This window comes from Eubalaena glacialis, chromosome 14 (genome assembly GCF_028564815.1).
Source record: "Eubalaena glacialis isolate mEubGla1 chromosome 14, mEubGla1.1.hap2.+ XY, whole genome shotgun sequence".
Classification (NCBI taxonomy): domain Eukaryota; kingdom Metazoa; phylum Chordata; class Mammalia; order Artiodactyla; family Balaenidae; genus Eubalaena; species Eubalaena glacialis.
Window position 1 is genome coordinate 54,393,124 of NC_083729.1, and position 27,901 is coordinate 54,421,024.

The window sequence follows — 27,901 nt, forward strand, 5'->3', positions numbered from 1 at the left end:
ACCAAAAGAGTGAATATGTTGCTCAATAAAGTTCTTGGTGAAAATGAAAAATGTGTACTTAAAAACCAAAGGCACTTTTTGGCCAATGCAATACAAACAGCCTATACAGCTCTATGTCAATATAAATAACTAATCACAGAATGGGCAGTAGATCTAAACAGACATTTTTCAAAGAAGACATATAGAAGGCCAAAAAGCACATGAAAAGATGCTCAACATTTTATCAGAGAAATGCAAATCAAAACTACAATGAGGCATCACCTCACACCAGTCAGAATGGCCATCATCAAAAAGTCTACAAACAATAAACACTGCAGAGGGTGTGGAGAAAAGCAAACCCACCTAAACTGTTGGTGGGAATGTAAACTGGTACAACCACTATGGAGAACAATATGGAGGTTCCTTAAAAAACTAAAAATAGAACTACCATATGATCTAGGAATCCCATTCCTGGGCATATATCCAGGGAAAACCATAATTTGAAAATATACATGTACCCCAATGTTCACTGCAGCACTATTTACAATAGCCAAGACACGGAAGCACCCTAAGTGTCCATCAGCATAGGAATGGATAGGGAAGAATTGGTACATATATACAATTGAATATTAGTCATAAAAGAGAACAAAATAATGCCATTTGCAGGAACATGGATGGAGCTAGAAATTATACTAAATGAAGTAAGTCAGAGAAAGACAAATATCATATGATATCACTCATGTGTGGAATCTAATTAAAATAAAAATGGTATAAATGAACTTCTTCACACACACACAAAAAAACAGACTCATAGACTTCGAAAACAAACATGGTTACCAAAGGGAAACATCGGGGGAAAGGATAAATTTGGAGCTTGGGATTAACATACAATACTATATACAAAACAGATAACAAACAAGGATCTACTGTATAGCACAGGGAACTCTTCCAAATATTCTGTAATAAGCTATATGAGAAAAGCATCTGAAAAAGAATGAATATATGTATATGTATAACTGAATCGTCAACTATACTCCAATAAAATTTTAAACAGTAAAGTTACTTGAAAGATAAGAGACAATATAAAGAGGAAAGTATTTTAAAAGTAAATTTTGCCAAACCTTCAAGATGGTGCAGGAATAAAACATGGTGATCATCTTCCTCCCCACAAATACATCAAAAATACATCTACATGTGGAACAACTCCTAGAGAACACCTACTGAACACTGGCAGAAGACCTCAGACTTGCCCAAAGGCAAGAAAATCCCCACGTACCTGGGTAGGGCAAAAGAAAAAACAGAGACAAAAGAATAGTGATGGGACCTGCACCTCTGGGAGGGAACTGTGAAGGAGGAAAAGTTTCCACGTTCTAGGAAGCCCCCTCACTGGCAGGGAATCACAGGGGGGAGCTTCGGAGCCTCAGAGGAGAGCACAGCAACAGGGGTGTGGAGGGCAAAGTGGAGAGTTTCCCACACAGAGGATCAGTGCCGACCAGCACTCACCCGCCTGAGACGCTTGTCTGCTCATCTGTTGGGGCAGGTGGGGGCTGGGAGCTGAGGCTCGGGCTTTGGAGGTCAGACCCCAGGGAGAGGACTGGGGTTGGCTGCATGAGGACAGCCTGAAGGGGGCTAGTGCACCACAGCTAGCCAGGAGGGAGTCCGGGAAAAAGTCTAGACCTGCCGGAGAGGCAAGAGGCCATTGTTTCAGGGTCCACAAGGAGAGGGGCTTCCTGCTCCTTGTGCCCACAGATGGCAGAGCACTGCCTAAGCGAGCTCCAGAGAAGGGTGTGAGCCGTGGCTATCATCTCGGACCCTAGAGGTGGGCATGGACTGCTACCACTGTTGCCGCTTCCAACAAGGGCCCTGTGTGCAAGCGCAGGTCACTACCCACATCCTCCCAGAAGCCTCTGCAGCACGCCACTGCCAGGGTCCCGTGATCCAGGGCCAACTTCCCTGGGAGAACACACGATGCGCCTCAGGCTGTTGCAATTTCACCCTGCCTCTGCTGCCACAGGCACTCCCCACATCCCAATTTTGACTACCGTACCTCTCTCTCCCCCACAGCCTGAGTGAGCAAGATAGCCCTAATCAGCTGCTGCTTTAACCCTCTCCTGTCTGGGCAAGGAACAGATGCCTGAGGGCAGCCTACATGCAGAGACAAAACCAAAGCTGGATCCCAGGAGCTGTGCGAACAAAGAAGAGGATGGGAAATCTCTCCATTCAGCCTCAGAAGCAGCAGATTAAATTCCCGCAATCAGCTTGGTAAATCCTACATCTGTGGAATATCTGAATAGACAACAAGTGTTCCCAAAATCGAGGCTGTGGACTTTGGGGGCAACTGTGGACTTGGGGTTTGTTTTCTGTGTTTGATTTGTTTTTGGTTTTATGTTTATCTTAGTTTAGTTTTTAGTGTTTTCATTTGTGGGTTTGTTTATTCGTTTGGTTGCTCTCTTCCTTTTTTTTTTTCCTCTTTTTGTGAGTGTGTGTATGTATGTTTCTTTGTGTGATTTTGTCTGTTTAGTTTTGCTTTTACCATTTGTCTTGGGGTTCTGTCTGTTCGGTTTTTTTTTTTTCCTTTTTCTTCTTTTTCTTCCATGCCATGTGGCTGGCAGGGTCTTCATGCTCTGGCCAGGAGTCGGGCCTGAGCCTCAGAGGTGAGAGAGCTGAGTCCAGGATGTTGACCACCAGAGACCTCCAATCCCCATGTAATATTAATCAGCAAGAGCTCTCCCAGAGATCTGCGTCTTAATGCCAATACCCAGCTCCAGCCAACGGCCAGCAAGCTCCAGTACTGGATGCCCCATGCCAAACAACTAGCAAGACAGGAACACATTGCCACCCATTAGCAGACAGGCTGCCTAAAGTCATACTAAGTTCACAGACACCCCAAAACACACCACCAGACGCGGGCCTGCCCACCAGAGGGACAAGACACAGCCCCACCCACCAGAACACAGGCACTAGTCCCCCTCACCAGGAAGCCTACACAAGCCACTGAACCGACCTCACCCACTGGGGGCAGACACCAGAAGTAAGAGAAACTGCGAACCTGCAGCCTGCGGAAAGGAAACCCCAAACACAGTAAGTTAAACAAAATGAGAAGATAGAGAAATATGCAGCAGATGAAGGAGCAAAGTAAAAACCACCAGACCAAAAAAATGAAGAGAAAATAGGCAGTCTACCTGAAAAAGAATTCAGAGTAATGATAGTAAAGATGATCCAAAATCTTGGAAATAGAATGGAGAAAATACAAGAAACGTTTAACAAGGACCTAGAAGAACTAAAGAGCAAACAATGATGAACAACACAATAATGAAATTAAAAATACTCTAGAAGGAATCAATAGAATAACTGAGGCAGAAGACAGATAAATGACCTGGAAGATAGAATAGTGGAAATAACTGTTGCAGAACAGAATAAAGAAAAAAGAATGAAAAGAATTGAGGACAGTCTCAGACACCTCTGGGACAACATTAAATGCACCAACATTCGAATTATAGGGATCCCAGAAGAAGAAGAGAAAAAGAAAGGGCCTGAGAAAATATTTGAAGAGATTATAGTCGAAAACTTCCCTAACATGGGAAAGGAAATAGTGGATCATGTCCAGGAAGCGCAGAGAGTCCCATAAAGAATAAACCCAGGAGAAACACGCCAAGACGCATATTAATCAAACTTTCAAAAATTAAATACAAACAAAAAATATTAAAAGCAGCAAGGGAAAAGCAACAAATACATACAAGGGAGTCCCCACAAGGTTAACAACTGATCTTTCAGCAGAAACTCTGCAAGCCAGAAGGGAGTGGCATGATATACTTAAAGTGATGAAAGGGAAGAACCTACAAACAAGATTACTCTACCCAGCAAGGATCTCATTCAGATTTGACGGAGAAATTAGAACCTTTATAGACAAGCAAAAGTTAAGAGAATTCAGCACCACCAAACCAACTTTACAACAAATGCAAAAGGAATCACTCTAGGCAGGAAACACAGAAGAAGGAAAAGACCTACAAAAACAAACCCAAAACAATTAAGAAAATGGTAATAGGAACATACATATCAACAATTACCTTAAATGTAAATGGACTAAATGCTCTAACCAAAAGACACAGACTGGCTGAATGGATACGAAAACAACATCCATATATATGCTGTCTACAAGAGACCTAGGGACACATACAGACAGAAAGTGAGGGGATGGAAAAGGATATTTCATGCAAGTGGAAATCAAAAGAAAACTGGAGTAGCAATACTCATATCAGACAAAATAGACTTTAAAATAAAGACTATTACAAGAGACAAAGAAGGACCCTACATAATGATCAAGGGATCAATCCAAGAAGTTATAACAATTGCAAATATTTATGCACCGAACATAGGAGCACCTCAATACAAGGCAAATGCCAGCAGCCATAATAGGGGAAATCAACAGTAACACAATCATAGTAGGGGACTTTAACACTCCACTTACACCAATGGACAGATCATCCAAAATGAAAATAAATAAGGAAACACAAGCTTTAAATGACACATTAGGCCAGATAGAGTTAATTGATATTTATAGGACATTCCATCCAAAAACAACAGAATACACTTTCTTCTCAAATGCACATGGAACATTCTCCAGGATAGATCATACCTTGGGTCACAAATTGAGCCCTGGTAAATTTACGAAAATTGAAATCATATCAAGTATCTTTTTCGACAACAACGCTATGAGACTAGATATCAATTACAGGAAAAAAACTTGTAAAAAATACAAACACATGGAGGCTAAACAATACGCTACTAAGTAACCAAGAGATCGCTGAAGAAATCAAAGAGGAAATCAAAAAATACCTAGAGACAAATGACAATGAAAACATGACGACCCAAAACCTATGGGATGCAGCAAAAGCATTTCTAAGAGGAAAGTTTATAGCAATACAATCCTACCTCAAGAAACAAGAAAAATCTCAAACAACCTAACCTCACACCTAAAGCAATTGGAGAAAGACGAACAAAAAAACCCCCCAAAGTTAGCAGAAGGAAAGAAGTCATAAATATAGATCAGAAATAAATGAAAAAGAAATGAAGGAAACAATAGCAAAGATCAATAAAACTAAAAGCTGGTTCTTTGAGAAGATAAACACAATTGATAAACCATTAGCCAGACTCACCAGGAAAGAAAGGGAGAAGACTCATATCAACAGAATTAGAAATCAAAAAGCAGAAGTAACAACAACACTGCAGAAATACAGAGGATCATGAGAGACTACTACAAGCAACTCTGTGCCAATAAAATGGACAACCTGAAAGAAATGCACAAATTCTTAGAAAAGTACAACCTTCCAAGACTGAACCAGGAAAGAAATAGAAAATATGAACAGACCAATCACAAACACTGAAACTGAAACTGTGATTAAAAGTCTTCCAACAGACAGAAGTTCAGGACCAGATGACTTCACATGGGGATTCTATCAAACATTTAGAGAAGAGCTAACACCTATCCTTCTTCAAACTCTTCCAAAATATTGCAGAGGGAGGAACACACCCAAACTCATTCTACGAGGCCACCATCACCCTGGTACCAAAACCAGATGTCACAAAAAAAGTAAACTACAGGCCAATATCACTGATGAACACAGATGAAAAAATCCTCAACAAAATACTAGCAAACAGAATCCAACAACACATTAAAAGGATCATACACCATGATCAAGTGGGGTTTATCCCAGGAATGCAAGGATTCTTCAATATACGCAAATCAATGTGATACACCATATTAACAAATTGAAGAATAAAAGCCATATGATAATCTCAATAGATGCAGAAAAAGCTTTTGACAAAATTCAACACCCGTTTATGATAAAAACTCTCCAGAAAGTGGGCAAAGAGGGAACCTACCTCAACATAATAAAGGCCATATAAGACAAACCCACAGCCAACATTATTCTCAATGGTGAAAAACTGAAACCATTTCCTCTAAGATCAGGAACAAGACAAGGGTGCCCACTCTCACCACTATTATTCAATATAGTTTTGGAAGTTTTAGCTGTGGCAATCAGAGAAGAAAAAGAAATAAAAGGAATCCAAATCAGAAAAGAAGTAAAACTGTCAGTTTGCAGATGACATGATACTATACATAGAGAATCCTAAATATGTTACCAGAAACTACTAGAGCTCATCAATGAATTTGGTAAAGTAGCAGGATACAAAATTAATGCACAGAAATCTCTTGCATTCCTATACACTAACAATGAAAAATCAAAAGAGAAATTAAGAAAACACTCCCATTTACCATTGCAACAAAAAGAATCAAATACCTAGGAATAAACCTACTTGAGACAAAAGACCTGTATGCAGAAGACTATAAGACACTGATGAAAGAAATCAAAGACTATACAAACAGATGGAGAGATTATACCATGTTCTTGGATTGGGAAAATCAACATTGTGAAAATGATTATACTACCCAAAGCAATCTACACATTCAGTGTAATCCCTATCAAACTACCAATGGCATTTTTCAAGGAACTAAACAAAAAATTTTACAATTTGTATGGAAACACAAAAGATCCCGAATAGCAAAAGCAATCTTGAGAAAGAGAAACAGAGCTGGAAGAATAAGGCTCCCTGACTTCAGACTACACTACAAAGCTACAGTAATCAAGACAGTATGGTACTGGAACAAAAGCAGAAATATAGATCAATGGAACAGGATAGAAAGCCCAGAGATAAACCCACAAACCTGACAGAGGAGGCAAGACTACACAAGGGAAGAAAGACAGTCTCGTCAATAAATGGTGCTGGGAATACTGGACAGCTACATGGAAAAGAATGAAATTAGAACACTTCCTAACACCATACAGAAAAATAAACTCAAAGTGGATTAAAGACCTAAACGTAAGGCCAGACACTATAATACTGTTCGAGGAAAACATAGGCAGAACACTCTATGACACAAAGCACAGCAAGATCCTTTTTGACCCACCTCCTAGAGTAATGGAAATAAAAACAGAAAGAAACAAATGGGACCTAATGAAACTTAAAAGCTTTTGCACAGCAAAGGAAACCATAAACAAAATGAAAAGACAATACTCAGAATGGGAGAAAATATTTGCAAATGAAGCAACTGACAAAGGATTAATCTCCAAAATTTACAAGCAGCTCATGCAGCTCAATATCAAAAAAAACAAACAACCCAATCCAAAAATGGGCAGAAGACCTAAATAGACATTTCTCCAAAGAAGATATACAGATTGCCAACACATGAAAGAATGCTCAACCTCACTAATCATTAGAGAAATGCAAATCAAAACTACAATGAGGTATCACCTCACACCAGTCAGAATGGCCATCATCAAAAAATCTACAAACAGTAAATGCTGGAGAGGGTGTGGAAAAAAGGGAACCCTCTTGCACTGTTAGTGGGAATGTAAATCGATACAGCCACTATGGAGAACAGTATGGAGGTTCCTTAAAAAACTATAAATAGAACTACCATACAACCCATCAATCCCACTACTGGGCATATACCCTGAGAAAACCATAGTTTAGAAGGACACATGTACCCCAATGTTCATTGCAGCACTATTTACAATAGCCAGGACATGGTAGCAACCTAAATGTCCATTGACAGATGAATGGATAAAGAAGATGTGGCACATATATACAATGGAATATTACCATAAAATGAAACGAAATTGAGTTATTTGTAGTGAGGTGGATGGACCTAGAGTCTGTCATACGGAGTGAAGTAAGTCAGAAAGAGAAAAACAAATACTGTATGCTAACGCATATATATGGAATCTAAAAAAAATGGTTCTCGTGAACCTAGGGGCAGGACAGGAATAAAGACACAGAGATAGAGAATGGACTTGAGGACACGGGGAGGGGGAAGGGTAAGCTGGGACAAAGTGAGAGAGTAGCGTTAACATATATACACTACCAAATGTAAAATAGATAGCTAGTGGGAATCAGCTGCATAGCACAGGGATATCAGCTAGGTGTTTTGTGACCACCTAGAGGGGTGCGATAGGGACCGTGGGAGGGATGCTTAAGAGGGAGGGGGTATGGGGACATATGTATACATGTAGCTGATTCACTTATACGGCAGAAACTAACAAAACATTGTAAAGCAATTATACTCCAATAAAGATGTAAAAAAATATATCGTATGATAAACCATAATGGAAAACAATATTAAAAAAAAAGAATGTATATATAGGTATAACTGAATCACTTTGCTCTACAGCAGTAATTAACACAACAATGTAAATCAGCTATACTTCAATAAAAAAATATGTAAAGAAAAAAAGAAGTAAATTTTGCTTTCAGGTAGGGTGGAAGAGTGTGCAGCACACCAGTATCCCATCTAAGAAGAAATAGAAATCTGTACAAAACTTTAAAATATTTATCTGTTCCATTTTAGTGACACATGAATTATGTAATACAGAATACATATAACATTATTATATATGTCTTTGTATATGTGTGTACACACACACATTATAGATATAGAGGAAGGCTGGAGGTAGACTGAATTTCATCAAAATTACAACCCAGCATTAATTTAGCACAGTCTCTGATTGGATTAAGGTTGTCATCCATCATTCTTTCTACCTAGCAGAGGAAAAGGAAAGAGGAATATAACATTATGGATGACTCTATAATTTTTTGAAATCAAGAATTAGAATTCAATAAAAATAACTGGCAAAGCCAAGAGAGAAAATCATACCAATGAAAAACCAGAGATCAGATAGACAACAGAAACCAATTCACAGGTGGTTCAGGTATGGGCCACTACTAGACAAGGACCACTATAATTTGGTTATTAGTTTTGTTTGTTGGTTTCAAGGAAGATAGTCTCTCTCAAGTAACCTCATGAGCCGCCCTTTATTTCCCTCTCGATGCTCTATGTATCTGCTCAGTCTCCTTTTTTTTTTAAATCAGTGCATATGAGACAAATATAATAAGATTTATTTTATGTTTATATTAAAACAAAGCATACAGAAAATGAAACAAAATATGCCATTAACAATAGCATAAATATCCTAAATATTTAGAAATAAATTTAAGAACCTCTGCATTGAAAATTATGAAATACTAGGAAAAAGTAATTAAATAAGTGGAAAGACATATAGCATGTGGAAGACTCAATGTTCTCAAGATGTCAGTTCTTCATAAGCTGATTATAGATTCAATGCAAACCCAATTAAAGTCCTAACAATATTTTTTGTGTAAATTGACAGTTGTTTATAAAATGGAAATGAAAGTGCAAAGGACTAAGAATAGTCAAGGCAATTCTGAACAAAAACAAAGCTAGAAGACTTACATAACTAGAAACCCAGACCTTTTACAAATCTATAGTAATTGAAATATAGTGTAGTTACCTGATTTACAACAAAGGTGCCACTGCAGTGCAATAGAGAAAGGATGATCTTTTAAATAAGTTCTGCTGGTTCTTGTGGATATCCATTTGGTTAAAACACACATTTTTAAAACCCTGCCCAACAGTGTATACAAAAACCAATTCTATATGGATTATAGATCTAAATATAAAAGGTAAGACAGGGACTTCCCTGGTGGTCCAGTGGTTAAGACTTGCCTTTCAATGCAGGAGGTGTGGGTTTGATCCCTGGTCAGAGAGCTAAGATCCTACATGCCTTGCAGCCAAAAAACCAAAACATAAAACAGAAGCAATATTGTAACAAATTCAATAAAGACTTAAAAAAAAAGTAAGACAAAGATCTTAAAGAAAACAGAAGATATCTCTTTATAACATAAGATATCTCTACAAACTTTTTTAAACAGTGCACAAAATGTAATCAACATAATGGAAAAAAATGGGAAATGTAGCACATTACTACTAAAAACTTCTGCTCATCAAAATACAATATTAAAAAAGCAAAAAAGGGAACCCAAGAGTGGTAGAAAATATTTGCAGTAATGTCAGGATTATATAAAGGACTCCTGAAAAATCATAAGAAAAAAGAATGATAATGCAATGGAATAATGATCAGAAGTCTTGACAGGCACTTCACAAAACATACTCAAATTTCCGATAAACATATAACTGGATGCTCAATTTCATGAGTCATGAGGGAAATACAAATTAAATCTATAATGTAATACCACTATCCACCCTTCAGAATGAGTAAAATGGTGGCAGGGGATAACAACTGTTGGCAAAGATGAGGCTAAACTGTAGTTCTCATGTACTGATAACAAAAATGTAAATTGTTTCAGCTACTGAAGAAATCTTTGGAGGTATCTACTAAAGTTGAATGTATGCGGAAATGGATAGGTATATTCACAAAGGATATTTAGAAGAACATTTATAAAAGCCCAAACTGGAAACAACTGAAATATCCATCAGTGACAAAATGATTACATTTTGTTATATATTGCTATATACAATGGAATAATATACATAATAATATGGGTGCATTTCACAAAAGTAATGTTACGTGAAATAAGTCAGACCCCAACCCTGCCCAAAAAAGACCCTACTAGTCATCTCCATACATTACTAAAGTACATATATTTATGAGTGAACCTATTTCCAGAGAAGGACAGATGATTCTCTTACAAGATCAAGTAAAACTGACTTGTACTACTAGAAGTCAGAAATGTTTATCCTTTGGAGGCATGAGAAGTTGGGACAAGGGAGCCTTTTTAGAGTGCTGATGAAGTTCATTTCCATTATCTGGATGCTGGTTATATGGGTATGTTTACTGAGCTGAAAACTTACAGTATGTACATTCCTCCAAATGTATGTCATACTTTACCACTTACTGAAGTACACACTTGTTTTCCTATGATAGAACCAAAATTCAGCCCTTTAGAAGCAAATCTTGTGATCTAACCATATTCTTCGTTGAAACCCCATGCTTTGGGACAGGAGTTTATAATGATAACTATATAATTGCAAAGGCTTCAGAAAAAAAGGAAAAGCAGGTGATGGAAACATAAATTTATTATTGAATTTTTTGGTCAACAAATAGATGTATAAATTCTAAATAAACAGATGTATCTGCTGGTAGGCACTCTAACGGTAAAGGAACCTAGAGATTTCTCCCCTACCCTAATTGGCAGATATTTACTTTTTTTCTGAGTAAAAGACTTTCCTAAACGTTTAAGCAGTTGAACTCAATTCTTTGATAGATAACAGGGTAAAAAAAAAAAAAAAAGACTATATACTCTACAGATCTTTAAGTACTATTTATTTAAGTCCTTTTAAAAGGTATTGTTTTTAAAATTTCTTGAAATTCCTGACCTGAGTCATCTCTGTGATATATCACACCCTGTCACATCAAGTTAACTTACATTGAATAAAGAGAAGAAAGGTTATAAACTTAGCATGCATACCACCTGACATAAAACATTTGCCAGCTATCTCTTCTGCTTAAATGAATGCATTCCAAATATCTAGACTATTAGCTTGAAAAAACTATAAATTTTATAAAAAAATAATGAAACAGTCATCTCTACACATTATTATAGTGCATACATTTATAAGTACACCTAATTCTAGATAAGGAAAGAGCTTTACTAGAAACAACATGTTTCTCTTTCACATTTTGTCTTCACCTTTGACCCTGCATATGAATGTATGTGCACAAACTTGTTTTACTTCCTTCTTAGAGGCAGTCTGACCAGGAACACGGTAACTATCTAATTATGGAATTTAGAAAATAAAGAAAAAAGAACTAATTGAATTTTAACAAATTTGCCCCAAAGTATTTACAGTGCTTAGGTTAACATGCCATTTGTTATGAAAAAGTGTTATGAAGATCTAAACACTTTTACTTCTGATTACTAAGGCAACATGAAATGAGAAGTTTGTAAGAATTTCAGGTAATGTAGGAAAAAAGAATTTTTCTGACTGAAGCAATCACTCTTCACCCACACTTAATGGTCTCCACTAATGTAAATTATTTAGCTACATTATAAGCAAATTTACTGTAATAATGCCTCTATCTCATACTTTGTTATTATAAATACATCTTTAAATCAAAATACCCACTGAACGAACAAGTCAATTTCCTTTAACTTTGAAGAAATTGCTGAAGTTTACCACTGAATAGGTGCATGAACTGTTCAGCTCAAAGGCTAAGGTAAAGAAATTCAGTTCCACGGTAGTACTATAATCTTCCAGCTCACTGCTCAAAGTTATTATAGAGATTGTATGACACACTGCTCAAAGCTACTTTCCTGCGTTATGCTATGAAAATGGTGTACCTGCTCGTGTTTGGCACTGTTAGGATAATATGGTAAACAAAGATGACAAAGAAAACCTTCTATCTTTTTTTTAATGCCAAAAAAAACCCAAAAAAAGAAATCCCACAAAAAGCAAAACAACTCAAAAAATAAGTAAAAAGTAACATAAGGCAGTAAGGAATATGGGAAATTACAGTGGACTTGAAATAAAAAAGCAGAATGGCAGAGTGGTTCGGAGTATGAGATTAGGAGGCAAATAGGAATGGTTTTAAATTCTGCTTCTGTCACTTTGAGTCTCTGTCCTTACTTATAAATCGGAAAACTAATACTTAACTCTTACGGTTGGTTGTTATAAATGTGAAACATGACAGTAATCGCAGAGCTTAGCACTATGCTGGGTAAATAACGTGTTAGTATATAGTAATTTTTATTTTTGATGAAGATTGGTTCCTTTATTCTCCTACCCTGATAATAGTCCATTTCTAGATTCGGCACAGTAGAGAAGTTACGAACACATGCTTTGAGAAAAAAGGACTTATATGTAACAATCTTTCTGCAGCATACTTTCTTCATCTAAGATTACTGTGACCATTTAATGAGATAATGCATGGTATTCAACATATTCTCCAGTTTATAGTATGCACTTGATAAATGGTGGCTAAAATCATAAGACCTGAATTCTGGCTCTAGCTGTTGCACTGATGAGTATGTAATTATGTAAACAAGGCACTCAGCCTTTCTGAATTTCATCCAAAAAATGGGCATAACATCTGTCCTGTTTATCTTTTAGGGTTGCTGAGATAATAAAATGATGCAGGTAAGCACTTAGAAAACGGGAAGGCCCATAAAAATGGATGGCGTTACTATACTTCTGATGGCAGTTTAGAGGTTAAGTACCATAAAAATGGGATTTAAAAATCTTTTTTATATAATCAAGAAAGCTGTGCTTGACTCTTGTTAGTTTCACAGACAATACACAAGTGATGAACATTATAATAGAAGCACCATTTTTCTCTGTTGAGATTAGTTTATTGTACTCAGGATCAGAAAAGTTACTTAAAGTGAATATTTTGTCTTGTTCAACTCTCAAGAATGAGGTATTAACACTTTAATTTATATACATTGTAGTATATAGAGTATATGACAAGTAGATTGAAGGTTTTTGTTATGCAGAAAGGCCTTCTTTGACCTCAGGAATTCACTAACAGGAATGATACATTATTATGTTATAAGATTAGTTACAACTGGTAAAGCCCTTTAAAGGTGAAAAACACTCTATAAATGCTTAGCATTTATAGCTACTAACATCTAATAAGGTTAAGCTCTTCTTCAAAATGAGCTACTGCTTGATGAGTTGGTTTTTAAATAAGCTGACATGCCACAAGTGGCAGCTGCTATATCATGTGAGTGATTTCATGATTATTGCAATCATTAGAATGTCTATTATTAAATAGTTATAATTATTGATTGATTATTCCTCTAAGATTATTATTGTCTCAGAAAACTGAGGCACTGAAAGCTGAAATAATCCATTTGATTCCACTCATCAAGCTAGCACAGCATAAGGCTCAAGCATCTGGAAAACCCCTGAGGTGCTGATGCTGTACAGCTGCTGTCCAATATGGTAACTACTACTATGTGTGGCTATTGAACTCTTCAAACATGGCTAGTAAGACTGAGGAAAAAATTTTTTAATTTATTTAAAAAATTTTAAATTTAAAAACTGATACTCAGTTTAGTAATTGTAAAACTTTTAAGAATGTATGGACCAACTTGGGTACATGAAATTACTTCTTCAACTGAAAATTTTATGAAATCTAAATACAGATAAAGTATTTCTGATGAAAATTTAACATCTAATTTGAGATGTACTTTTAACATATAGTAGAAAATTTAAGGTTATGTATGTGGCTTGCATTGTATTTCTATTGGACAACATTGCTATATAGGTTCAAAGACAAGCAATAAATTATGTATGATATGGACCCTACTCCCTCTTATATCCATCTGGAGAAGAATATATGAATGTTAAAAATTCAGTTCCAGGAGTTGTAGAATCAGGAACAGTTATAGGTCTTTTCTTTGATAGTGGACACTTGGCTTCAGGAACCATAACCTGGGATTACCTCAGTTACGTGCCGTTAAATGACTAACAACCAGCTCTTCAAAAACCAAATCCAAACAAAAGTCCCAAAATCAACCAGTTTCTTGATTTCTGTGGTGTAAATTATTCCTACCATGGCCAGTTTTGAGCTACCAACATGATGTCCCTGAACTTAGAATTGGGAAGAGATACCCTTAATTGGCACTTGGAAGGCCACAGGAGCCAGCCCTAGTGCATCACTGGAATACTTGATGAGTTCCTGACATCTGTATTTCTTGAAAGTTTTGTAGGTATGTATGTCTGTTGTGGGGGCTGAAGTAGATCGGCTATAAACTGAGTTCTACCCCATAGCAAATTGTAGGATGATTAGACCTGGGAATGAAGGGCATTTTATTTTCTTTAAGCCTAAGGGATGTAAGTCACTAGAAAAACCCTGACTCTTCCTTTACTCCCATTGAGAATATAGATTTATGGTTACATGAAGCCATTTTGTGAACTATAAAAATGGTTAAAAACAGGTAAACATACTACTTAATTTTGATAAGGCAGATGCATGATTTTAACTCATAAACTTTATATACCAACTGTATAACAAATACTTTCTTTTGTGAAAAGAGACATCTTGGGGACATGGTAAGAATATAGGAAGAATTGATATAAATTCTGACACATTATGAAGAGAATTTAATACATGTAAAATATCTGTTAAGAGGTCCAAATTCAGCTCTAAAGTTCAATAATTTTATGACTTTTGTTAGCGAATATATGTGAAATCATTCTGTTTATTTAGAAGTTACTCAGTTTCTGTATTAGCTCCTTTGCTTGGACACCCTGATGTTATGTCTCATGCTAGAGTAAATTTCAGCATAAAGTCTTTTAAAGGCAGTATTTAAGAGGATTTAATTCAAAAGTATTTTTTTTAAGATTTTTTTTTGATGTGGACCACTTTTAAAGTCTTTATTGAATTTGTTACAATACTACTTCTGTTTTATGTTTTGGTTTTTTGGCCGTGAGGCATGGGGGATTTTAGCTCCCTGACCAGGGATCAAACTCACACCCCTTGCACTGGAAGGCGAAGTCTCAACCACTGCACTGCCAGGGAAGTCCCCAAAAGTGTTTCTGAATAAAGCAGTTCACCTTCTAAGAGAATATTCAAACTTATTTTTTCAGTATGGGTTTGTACTATTAGGTGGATATGCATAAATGATTTTTTTTCCACAGAGTTGTATGTTGTCTAGAATTTTGTAGTGTTTTAATTTGGGTTCTGTCTAATCATATGTCATCATATACATAGAATTTTAGTGCTGAAACGACTTAGACTCTTCTAGTTATATCTTATTTTATAGTTGAGCAAACTGAGACCCCAAAAAGTGACTTAAGATGTCAGATGGTTAGTCTTGACTAGTTTAACCAAAACTAGAACTCAGCTTTCCTGACTGCCACCTTAGTAATCTTAAAGTTTGTAGCATCGTACTGCATGAATCTATTGGTCTATCCACATTTCGGGATTATTGATACAAGATTTTTTTGCTGTACTCCATACTAGCCAAGTTAGCACATATTCCATTTATTCTTATCTTCATGGTTTCATTAGCTACTCTTAATATAACATACCAATCCTCAGGCAAAATTCTTCATTATTTACTTGCAGAAAATTTAATTGGGAACAATTCTGTCCTGTATCAGCACAGTTTACTAGTCTAACTAATAAGTAAGTCAGAGAAGAAGGTTTGAGACATTGACTCCTTTCTGAAAAGGAGAAAAAGTAGGGGAAAGCCCAAATAGTTTAATGTTTGCACCTTTCTCCATAGGAAAAGATTGTTATCTTTTGCTAAGTTACTGTCAAGTTATGATCAGGTGAGTCCTGAAAAGATGACACCTTGTTTCATAATATTGTGATTTAGTATTTCAGAATTCAAAAACATGTTAAATATTTAAATGATAGAAAGGTTTGACCTGAAAATCAATACCTAATTTAGAGAAAATCTATATGTAAGGTAATTAAGAATTGATATTATTTAATATGTCACATTCTGTGATTGACAACATTATGTCACTACAGAAAGTAACAAAGGTTGGATAATCATGCATTCTTAGGAATTTTACTGAAAACTTTAAGTCTCTTTTAAGTTATACAAGTGATACAGTCTTGTATAGATCTCTGCAGCTAAGCAAAGCAGTTAGTCTTTGATGTACTTATAATTATGAAGGGTTTAGGGTTATGTCTTTCGGCAAAGATGCCTAGAGGTGGGAAGGTATAGGTCAAAACTGACATCATGACACAATTAATATAAGATAGGTAAAGTAGAGCCAAAAGTAGGTTGGCATGAATATGTCTCCTAAGTCAAACAAGTAATATATCTTCTAAACCACAATGTAGGTAAACAGTTAACCACAACTTCAAATTTTTGTAGAATTAAAAACTTTTGTAGATTAATTTTAGAATAATTTTATATTAATAATGAGATTTTAAGTATAAGAGAGTCTTAACTTTCATGCTTTTATCGTCTATAGGTATAATTTTATACACTTTTACAATGGTACCATGATTTTATAGTAAAACCAATAAGGCATTTAGGAAGAAGATAACTTACAAAAAAATTCAGGCTTTTGAATGGTGTTTAATGAGATGGGAATGTAGGCACAATATACCACTGGGTAACAAAAAGGAAGATAAATAAATGACTTGAGTTTTGTTAAATATATGCATAAGAAAAAGAAATAAGTGACTAACATTATCAGTTATCTCTGGGTGATAATATAATAATTTTTTTTTTTTTTTTTTTTTTGGCCACACTGTGCAGCATGCAGGATCTTAGTTCCCTGACCAGGGATCGAACCTGTGCCCCCTGCAGTGGAAGTGTGGAGTCTTAACCACTGGACAGCCAGGGAAGTCCCCAATATAATGAGTAGTCTTTATACTATATTTTTAATATTGTATTCTCTAAAGTTCATCACTATGCACAAATAATCTTTCATATCAATTTAAAAATATATTTTAAAAGGAGATGGCAACTTACAAAGCTACAGCCTTTTATAGCATAGTATCTGAAATATCATATATGATAAGTGTATTTGGAAATATAATGCACTTGGAAGAATTTCTTAATATTCAGACAGCCACATTACTTGCAGCTGGGAATTATTTTTGAATAGGGTTTTTAAATTATTTCCATTTCTGTGCATATGAGGATTATATAGAGGAAGTTGTCCCCCCCATTTTGCTTATTTTCTTCTTCTAAATACTATACTTCAAAATTCATTGTAACAGATGAACTTGTAGCTTTCCCCCTAAGTGGTGATTGCTTTTAGTTATAGGTGTTTTGCTGGGTGTATGCTCACCTCAATTAAGATAGTTCCCAGACTTTCTTACAGTTACGTGTAGCTTCGTGACCAGGATCTGTCCAATGGGATACGAGTAGAAGTGATGTGTAACAACTCCTGGGTTGTGCCTAAATGAGAAAAGAGTGTGCCTTCCTTCTTTTTCCTCTTTCTTGAAGGCAGGACTGTAAATCTTCAAAGATACAGAAAGAATACCCTAGATATAACAAAGCAACATGATAGAAGGAGCCTAGTAATCTGATACCAGGATGCCTTACCAGTCCTTACCACCTCCCAATAAAATTCTTTCTTAAATCATTGTGGTCTCTCGCTACAGCAGCCTTGACTGTTACATACTTAACATTGTGGTGGCATTATACCACCACTAGCACACTACTGATGAAGCTCATTTTACCCTGGCAAGTTTGATTCAACATTGTATTGGAGGTCCTAGCTATAGCAATCAGGCAAGAAAAAGAAATAAAAGGCATTAAATTCAGAAAGGAAGAAGTAAAACTGGCTCATTTTGCAGATGACATGATATTATATGAAGAAACTAAACTAAAGAGGCCACCAAAAAAAATGTTGGAACTAATAAAAGAATTCAGTAAAGTTAGAGAATACAAAATCAATAAACAAAAATCAACTGAGTTTCTATATACTAGTAATGAATTATGAGAAAGAGAAATTAAGAAAGCAGTCCCATTTACAACTGCATAAAAAATGAGAATAAATTTAACCACAGAAATTAAAGATCTATACACTGAAAACTATAAGACTTTGATGAAAGAAATTGAAAATGACACAAATGGAAAGATAGCCCATCTTCATGGATTAGAAGAATTAATACTGTTAAAATGACCATACTACCCCAAGCTATCTACAGATTCAATGCAACCCCTATAAAAAGTTCCAATGGTATTTTTCACAGAAATAGGAAAAACAATCCTTAAATTCGTGTGGAACCACAAAAATCCTTGAATAGACAAATCCTGACAAAGAACAAAGCTGGAGGCAGCACACTTCCTGATTTCAAACTATACTATAAAGCTATAGTAATCAAAACAGTATGGTACTGGCATAAAAATAGACATGTAGATCAATGGAATAGAATAGATAGATACATCAGCTAATATCTGACAAGGGAGTCAAGAATACTCAACAGGGAAAGGATAGTCTCTTCAATAAATGTTAGTGGGAAAACTGGATAACTGCATGCAGAGAAGTGAAATTGCACCCTTATCTTACACCACTCACAAAAATTGACTCAAAATGGATTAAAGACTTAAACATAAGAACTGCAAACATAAAGCTCCTAGAAGAAAACATAGGGAAAAAGCTCTGTGACACTGGTCTTGGCAATCATTATTTTTGAAATGACAGCAAAAGCACGAGCGACAAAGATAAATAAGTGGAACTACATCAAACTTAAAAGCTTCTGTGCAGCAAAAGAAACAGTAAAAACAATTGAAAATATCGGCAGAAGACCTGAATAGGCATTTTTCCTAGAGAGACATACAAATGGCCAACATGTTCACGAAAAGGTGCTCAACACTACTTTTAACCAGGGAAAATGCAAATCAAACCCACAATGAGTTATCATCTTGCACCTTTTAGAATGGCTATCATCAAAAAGAGAAGAGATAATAAGTGTTGGTGATGACATGGAGAAACGAGAACCCTTGTGCACTGTTGGTGAGAATGTACACTGGTACAGGCAATATGGAAAACAGTATGGAAGTTCCTCAAAAAATTACAAATAGGACTACCATACAATCCAGAAATTCCACATCTGGGTATATATACAAAGGCAATTAAATGGATATTGAAAAGATATCTGCACTCCCTTGTTTACTGCAGCATTGTTCACAATAACCAAGACATGGAAACAACCTAAATGTCCCTCAACGGATGAGTGGATAAAGAAGAGGCTGTGTGTGTATATAACTACATACAATGGAATATTCTTCAACCATGAGGAGAAGGAAATCCTGCCATTTGTGACATTTGGATGGACCTTGAAAGCACTATGTTAAATGAAGTACGTGAGACAGAGGAAGACAGATAGTACTTAATACCACTTATATGTGGATCTTAAAAAGCTGATCTTGTAGAAATAGAATACAATGGTGGTTACCAGGGGCTGAGGGGTAAGGGAATTGGGGAGATGTTGGTCAAAAGGTACACATTTCCAGTTATAAGATGAATAAGTTCTGGGTACCTAACGCACAACATTGTGATTATAGTTAACAGTACTGTATTGCTTTATTAAAAATCACTAAGAGAGTAGAGTTTATTCTCACAACAAAAAAGAAATGGTAATTATCTGATGTGATGGAGGTGTTAGCCAACACTATGGTGGTAATCATATTGCAATATATAAGTGTATCAAAAACACATTGTGCATCTTAATTTACACAATGTTGTATGTCAATTATATCTCATTAAAGTTGAAAATCAATAAAAAAAACATAATATCAACAGAAAATAAGGTCATAGGAATAAATATTAATAAAAGATGTGCAGGACAATTATGAGAAATTAATGAACATCATTAAAGATGGTCAAAGACCTGATAAAAGGAGAGTATGCCACATTCATGACAGGAATATTCAATACTGTAAGGATGACAATATTAGCTTAATGCAATTTCACTTAAAATACCTGTGAAGTTTTCATGAAACTTGACAAGGTAATTCTCAGTGAAGCTCATATGGCAGAGCATAGCACATGAACAGCTAAGGAAATTTTGAAGAAAAACAAGGCAGGGGAAGATATCTATTAGGTATTTCTTACACAAATTTTGTGACGAAAGACAGTGTGGATTGGTACAGGGATATACAAATTATCTATGCTTAAAAGGCTTTTTTCCCCTGAAAAACCGTCTGCTCACTGACTTTTTAAATTTTCTACTTTTCCTTTTTTTTCCATTTTAATTTTGTATTATAACTCTTTCCTCATGCACTCCTGTATTCATTCATTCAACAAATACTTATTGAGTTACTTATTGTGCAAAGGTCTATACCAAGTGCTATGGATTCAATTTAGTCTGTTTATTAAGTCCAACATCTGGGCTTCCTCAGAGTCTGTTTCTACTGATTGATTTTTTTTTTTTTTTTTTACTGTTTATGGGTCATACTTTATTTCATTAAATGTCTTATAATTTTTTGTTCAAAATTGTGTTAAGGGGGGGATCAAGATGGCAGAGGAGCAGGAAGTGGAGCTTACTGCCTCCAACAAATACATAAAAAATACATCTACAAGTGGAATGATTTGTACAGAACATCTACTGAACGCTGGCAGAAGACCTCAAACTTCCAAAAGGGCAAGAAAACCTCCACGTAACTGGGTAGGACAAAAGAAAAAAGAAAAAGAGCGAAAGGAATCGGGACAGGACCTGTGCCCCAGGGATGGAGCTGTGAAGGAGGACAGGTTCCTGCACCCTGGGAAGTCCCCTCACTGGTGGGGAGATCAGCCTGGATGGAGGAGTGGCTTTGGAGCCTCAGGAGAGCGCAGCAACCAGTCTGCAGTAGGCAAAATGAAGAATGACATGCAGAAATGGTTGGTACTGCCACCCTGTGCTCCTCAGCCTCAGACGCTCAACCACTGGTGCAGGCAGGGGCTGGGTGCTGAAGCTCAGGCTTTGGAGCTCAGACCTGGGAGAGGACCACAGTTGGCTGTATGGACACAGCCTGAAGAGGCTGGAGTGTGGCAACTGAGGGTACATTCAGAAGAAGCTAGGGCCCGCCACAGAGGCAAGGCTCCATTGGGGGTGCGAGGGAGAGGGGTGGGAGTGGGACCTCCATAGGAGCCTCTTTCTCTGTGTGCACTCTCAGGCAACAGGACACCATCTACATGAGCTCCGGGGGTGGGTACGAGCCACCAGTGCCATCCTGGGTTCCAGAGATGGGCATATGCTGCTGCCACCACTAAGAGTCCTGCAAATAGGTGCCAATCACTACCCCCACTGTCCCATGAGTGCACGGACCGCTGCTGCTGCTATGAGACCCACAAGAAGATGCTAGTCACTGCCCTCACTGTCCTGGGAGTGTGTGAGCTGCCACCACCAAGAGACATGAGAACAGGCGCCAATCACTGCCCCTGCTGTTGTGGGATTGCGCAGGCAGCCGCCTCCACTAAGAGATGTGGGCACAGGTGCAGTTTGCTGTACCCACCATCCTGGGAGCATGCACAGGCCGCCACACCTGTACACCCCCATTTCAAGGGGATAACAGCCAGCACATGCTGAGGAAAGAGGCATAAAGCATCCAAACTAAAAGCAGCCCCTTGATTGTGGACAAGATGGCAAAGTAGAAGAAGTTGAGCTCACCCTCTCATGAAAACACCAAAATCACGACTAACTGCTAAACAACCACCGACAAAAAAGATTGGAACCTACCAAAAAAGATATTTTACATCCAAAGACAAAAAAGAAACCACAACCAGATGGTAGGAGGGGCACTTTCATGATATAATCAAATCCCATACCCACCGAGTGGGCGACCCACAAACTGGAAAATATATCACAGAGGTTCTCCCACAGGAGTGAGTTCTGAGCCACATCCCCAGCCTGAGGATTTAGGCTAGAGCATTTGGCTTTGAAGGCCAGTGGGCCTTGAATGCAGGAGCTCCGCAGGACTGGGGGAAACAGAGACTCCACTCTTGGAAGGCGCACACAAGGTTTCACATGCACTGGGACCCACACAAAGCAGGAGCCAGGGCTAAACTCACCTGCAGGTCTTGGAGAGTGTCCTGAGGAAGCAGGGGTCAGCTGTGGCTCACTGTGGGGGCAAGAACACTGGTGACGGAGGTCCCAGGGAATACTGATGGGTGTGAGCTCTCCTGGAGGTCGCCATTTTGGCACCAAGACCTGGCCCCACCCAACAGCCTGCGGCTCCAGTGCTGGGACACCTCAGGCCAAACAACCAGCAGGGTGGGAACACAGCCCCACCCATCAGCAGACAGGCTGCCTAAGTTGTACTGAGCTCACAGCCACCTCTAAACACACCCCTTGACATGACCATGACCACCAGAGGGACAAGACCCAGCTCCACCTACCAGTGGGCAGGCATCGGTCCCTCCCACTAGGAAGCCTGCACAAGCTCCTGAACCAACCTCACCCAACAGGAGGCAAACACCAGAAGCAATAGGAACTACAACTCTGCAGCCAGTGGAAAGGAAACCACAAACACAGAAAGTTAGACAAAATGAAACGACAGAGAACTATGGTCCAGACAAATGAACTAGATAAAACCCCAGAAGAACAATTAAGTGAAGTGGAGATAGGCAATCTACCTGAAAAAGAATTCCGAGTAATGATAGTAAACATGATCCAAGATCTCGGAAAAAGAATGGAGGTACAAACCAAGAAGATACAAGATATGTTTAACAAAGAGCTAGAAGACTTAACAAACAGAGATGAACAATATAATAACCGAAATGAAAAATATACTACAGGGAATCAACAGCAGAATAAATGAGGCAGAAAAATGAATAAGTGAGTTGGAAGACAGAGTGGTGGAAATCACTGCTGCAGAACAGAATAAAGAAAAAGGAATGAAAAAAAAGATGAGGACAGTCTCAGAGACCTCTGGGATAACATTAAACACACCAACATTTGCATTATAGGCGTCCCAGAAGGAGAAGACAGAGAGAAAGGGCCTGAGAAAATATTTGAAGAGATTACAGCTGAAAACTCCCCTAACATGGGAAAGGAAAGACTCACTCAAGTCCAGGAAGTGCAGAGTCCCAGGCAAGATAAACTCAAGGAGGAACATTCCAAGACATATTAATCAAACTAAAAAATATTAAAGACAAAGAGAAAATATTAAAAGCAACAAGTCAGAAGCAACAAACAACATACAACAGAATCCCCATTAGGATATCAGCTGATTTTTCAGTGGGAACTCAGCAGGCCAGAGAGAGTGGCACCATATATTTAAAGTGATGAAAGGGAAAAACCTACAACCAAGAATACTTTACCCAGTGAGGCTTTCATTCAGATTTGACAGAAATTAAAAGCTTCATAGACAAGCAAAAGCTAAGAGAATTCAGCATCACCAAACCAGCCTTACAACAAATGCTAAAGGAACTTCTCTAGGTGGAAAAGAAAAGGCCACAATCAGAAACAAGAAAATTACGAATGGGAAAGCTAAAGGTAGGAAAGACTCCACACACAAACATGATATCAAAACCAGCAATCGTAAGAAGAGGACAGTACAAATGCAGGATATTGGAAATGCCTTTGAAATTAAGAGAGCAGCAACTTGAAATAATCTTGTATATATGTAGACTGCTGTATCAAAACTTCATGGGAACTGCACACCAAAAATCTACAACAGATACAAACACAAAAAAGAAAAAGCAATCCAAACACAATACTAGAAATAGTCATCAAATCCCAAGAGAAGAGAACAAAAGAGGAAGCAAAGAAAAAAGACCTACAAAAACAAATCCAAAATTAACAAAATGGCAATAAGAACATACATATGGATAATTACCTAAAATATAAATGGATCAAATGCTCCAACCAAGAGACACAGGCTTGCTGAATGGATACAAAAACAAGACCCGTATATATGCTGTCTAAAAGAGACCCACTTCAGATCTAGGGACACATACAGATTGAAAGTGAGGGGATGGAAAAAGATACTCCATGCAAATGGAAATCAAAAGAAATCAGGAGTAGCAATACTCATATCAGACAAAATAGACTTTAAAATAAAGACTGTTACAAGGGACAAGGAAGGACACTACAAAATGATCAAGAGATCAATACAAGAAGCAAATATAACAATTGTAAATATATATGCACCCAAAATAGGAGCACCTCAATATATAAGGCAAATGCTAACAGCCATGAAAGGAGAAATCAACAGTAACACAATAATAGTAGAGTACTTTAACACCCACTGACATCAATGGACAGCTCTTCCAGACAGAAAATCAACAGGGAACATATTAGATCAGATGGACTTAATTGATATTTATAGAACATTCCATCCAAAAGCAACAGAATACACATTCTTCTTAAGTGCAAATGGAACATTCTCCAGGATAGATCACATGCTGAGCCACAAAGTGAGCCTCGGTAAATTTAAGTAAATTGAAATCACATCAAGCATCTTTTCCAACCACAGCACTATGTGATTAGAAATCAATTACAAGCAAAAAAGAAAAAAACACAAGCACGTGGAGGTTAAACAATATGTTACTAAACAACCAATGGATCACTGAATAAATCAAAGAGGAAACTAAAAAATACCTAGAGACAAATGATAATGAAAACACGACAATCCAAAACTATGGGATGCAGCAAAAACAGTTCTAAGAGGGAAGTTTATAGCAATACAATCTTACATCAGGAAAGAAGAAAAAGCCCAAATAAATAACCTAACCTTACACCTAAAGTAACTAGAGAAAGAAGAACAAACAAACACAAAGTTAGCAGAAGGAAAGAAATCATTAAAGATCAGAGCAGAAATAAATGAAATAGAGAAGAAAAAAACAATAGAAAAGATCAATGAAACTAAAAAGCTGGTTCTTTGAAGAGATAAACAAAATTGACTCATGAAGAAAAAAAGGGAGGGCTCAAATCAATAAAATCAGAAATGAAAAAGAAGTTACAACAGACACCACAGAAATACAAAGGACCATAAGAGACTACAAGCAACTATACATCAACAAAATGGACAACCTAGAAGAAATGGACAAATTCTTAGAAAGGTACAACCTTCCAAGACTGAACCAGGAGGAAATAGAAAATATGAACAAACCAATTACAAGTACTGAAATTGAAACTGTGATTTAAAAACTTCCAACAAACGAAAGTCCAGGATCAGATGGCTTCTCAGGCAAATTCTATCAAACATTTAGAGAAGAGTTAACATTGCAGAGGAAGGAACACTCCCAAACTCATTCTATGAGGCCACTGCCACCCTGATACTGAAACCAAAGATACCACAAAAAAAGAAAATTACAGGCCAATATCACTGATGAACACAGATGCAAAAATCCGCAACAAAATACTAACAAACCAAATCCTAACTGAATACATTAAAAGGATCATACACCATGATCAAGTGGGATTTATCCCAGGGATGCAAGGATTCTTCAATATCCGTAAATCAATAAATATGATACACCACATTAACAAATTGAAGAATAAAATCCGTATAATCATCTCAATAGATGCAGAAAAAGCTTTTGATAAAATTCAACAATGATTTATGATAAAAACTCTCCAGAAAGTGGGCATAGAGGGAACTTACCTCAACATAAAAAAGGCCATATATGAAAAACCCACAGCTAACATCATTCTCCATGGTGAAAAACTGAAACAGGAACAAGACAAAGATATCCACTCTCACCACTTTTATTCAACATAGTTTGGGAAGTCCTAGACACAGCAATCAGAGAAGAAAAAGAAACAAAAGGAATCCAAATTGGAAAAGAAGAATAAGACTGCCACTCTTTGCAGATAACATGATGGTACACATAGAAAGTCCTAATATGTTACCAGAAAACTACTAGAGCTCATCAATAAATTCAGTAAAGTTTCAGGATACAAAATTAATACACGGAAACCTTGTGCATTTGGGGTTAATATATACACCACTATATATAAAATATGTAATCAACAAGGACGTACTGTATAGCACAGGGAACTCTACTCAATATTCTGTAATAACCTATATGGGAAAAGAATGGATATATGTATGTTTATAATTGAATCACTTTCCTGTACACCTGAAACTAACACAACATTGTAAATCAACTATACTCCAATATAAAATAAAAATTAAATTTAATTAAAAAAACAAAATTTTGATGAAAAACTGCATTTAAGTAATATGTTTAAATATTATAAATATTTAATAAATGTGTAAATGTTAAATATATTATTTAATATATTTAAATATAATGTGGCAACTCTGTAAATCACTCTTCTCCAAGGTTTGTTGTTGCTATTTGTTGTTTGTTTGGTAACTTTTGAACTCATTCTGTAAAGTCTATATTCTTTGTTGTGTGCAGCCACTGAAATCTCTTTTCAGTTACCTAAACATCTACAGATTGGATAAAGATTTTTAATCCTAGAACCAGTATATCTTGGAATCTTTTTGGGTGGGGGTTCTGTATGTGTGTCAGGGAACCCCTTGAATGCTCAGCTAGGCATTTTACAACTCAGCTTTAGCCTCCACTGCTTGCATGCATAGAGCCTCCAGATCAGCCAGAGGTGAGAATTTAGGTGACCATCTCAGATATTTCCTAAGAATGCACACAGTCCTGGGCATGCACACAGTAGTATACACAGTCCCAGAAAGATTTTCGAGCTTTTCAAATCTCCTATGGATATCTTATTCTCCAGAATTTCCTTTTTAGCTTTTTGGTTGGCTTATTGTTTGCTCCAGCAGTTATTTACCTTCTCAGGCAGCCAAAATCTTAAACAACTGCCTCTAATAGTTTTCCACAAAGCACCCTGGGGAAAAGGCTTTTTCACAAAGAGTGAGCTTCCAGTCAGGTCAAATAAAGACAGGCTTACACAAGAGGTCTTCCAAGGAACCATGAGTCAAATAATGATAGTTATCTGGGATTGGGACTTTGAAGGACCTCCAATCCTGTTCTTTACTCTCTGCTGGCTCCTGGAGCTGTTGATTTTCACCAGGATAATGGGCTGTGGTTTTCAAGGCTACTGTGGAGCTGGGTGGTGGGGCAGATGGGAAAAGGGCAAGTTAAAACACTACAAAGAACTTCCCTGGTAGTCCAGTATGTAAGACTCCACGCTCCCAACGCAGGGGGCCTGGGTTCAATCCCTGGTCGGAGAACTAGATCCCACATGCATGCCACAACTAGGAGTTCCCATGCCACAACTAAGAAGTCCACCTGCCACAACTAAACAGGCCGCAACAAGATCCCACATGCTGCAACTAAGACCCAGTGCAGCCAAAATAAATAAATAAATAAATATTTTAAAAACCCCAACAACACTATAGAACTTGCTGTTCTTACATGAAATTCAGTTGTTTTTCTTGAAACCCTCCCCAGATTGCTGCATTTCATTAATTTACAGAAGTCTGATAAAGACAAAGCAATAAAGGAAACTGAGAAGGAATGGCTGGAAAAATGTTAGGAAGAAAATCATGCAAGAATGATGTCAGAGAAATCACGAGAAGACAATTTCGACATGGAGGGAGTAGTGAATAATATTTAACTACTGTTGTAAAGGTTATGTAAGTTGAGGACTTAAAAATGCCTACTCAATTTACTGTCATGGTGGGGTAGGGAGAGGGGAGTCAC

General features: G+C 37.1%; 1 protein-coding gene across 5 annotated transcripts in view; it reads right to left on the reverse strand.

Annotated features, from left to right (window-relative positions):
• Positions 1–27,901, reverse strand: part of WDPCP (WD repeat containing planar cell polarity effector) — a 548,844-nt gene that overhangs the window by 129,355 nt on the left and 391,588 nt on the right. The window contains exon 15 of one of the 5 annotated variants that reach the window (XM_061211057.1): positions 25,876–25,938. The exons of the other annotated variants lie outside the window; for them this stretch is intronic. Coding sequence (XP_061067040.1) covers positions 25,919–25,938 — 20 coding nt within the window. The 3' untranslated portion in view covers positions 25,876–25,918. Of the gene's footprint in view, positions 1–25,875; positions 25,939–27,901 lie in introns of those variants that run through there. 5 annotated transcript variants of the gene reach the window in all.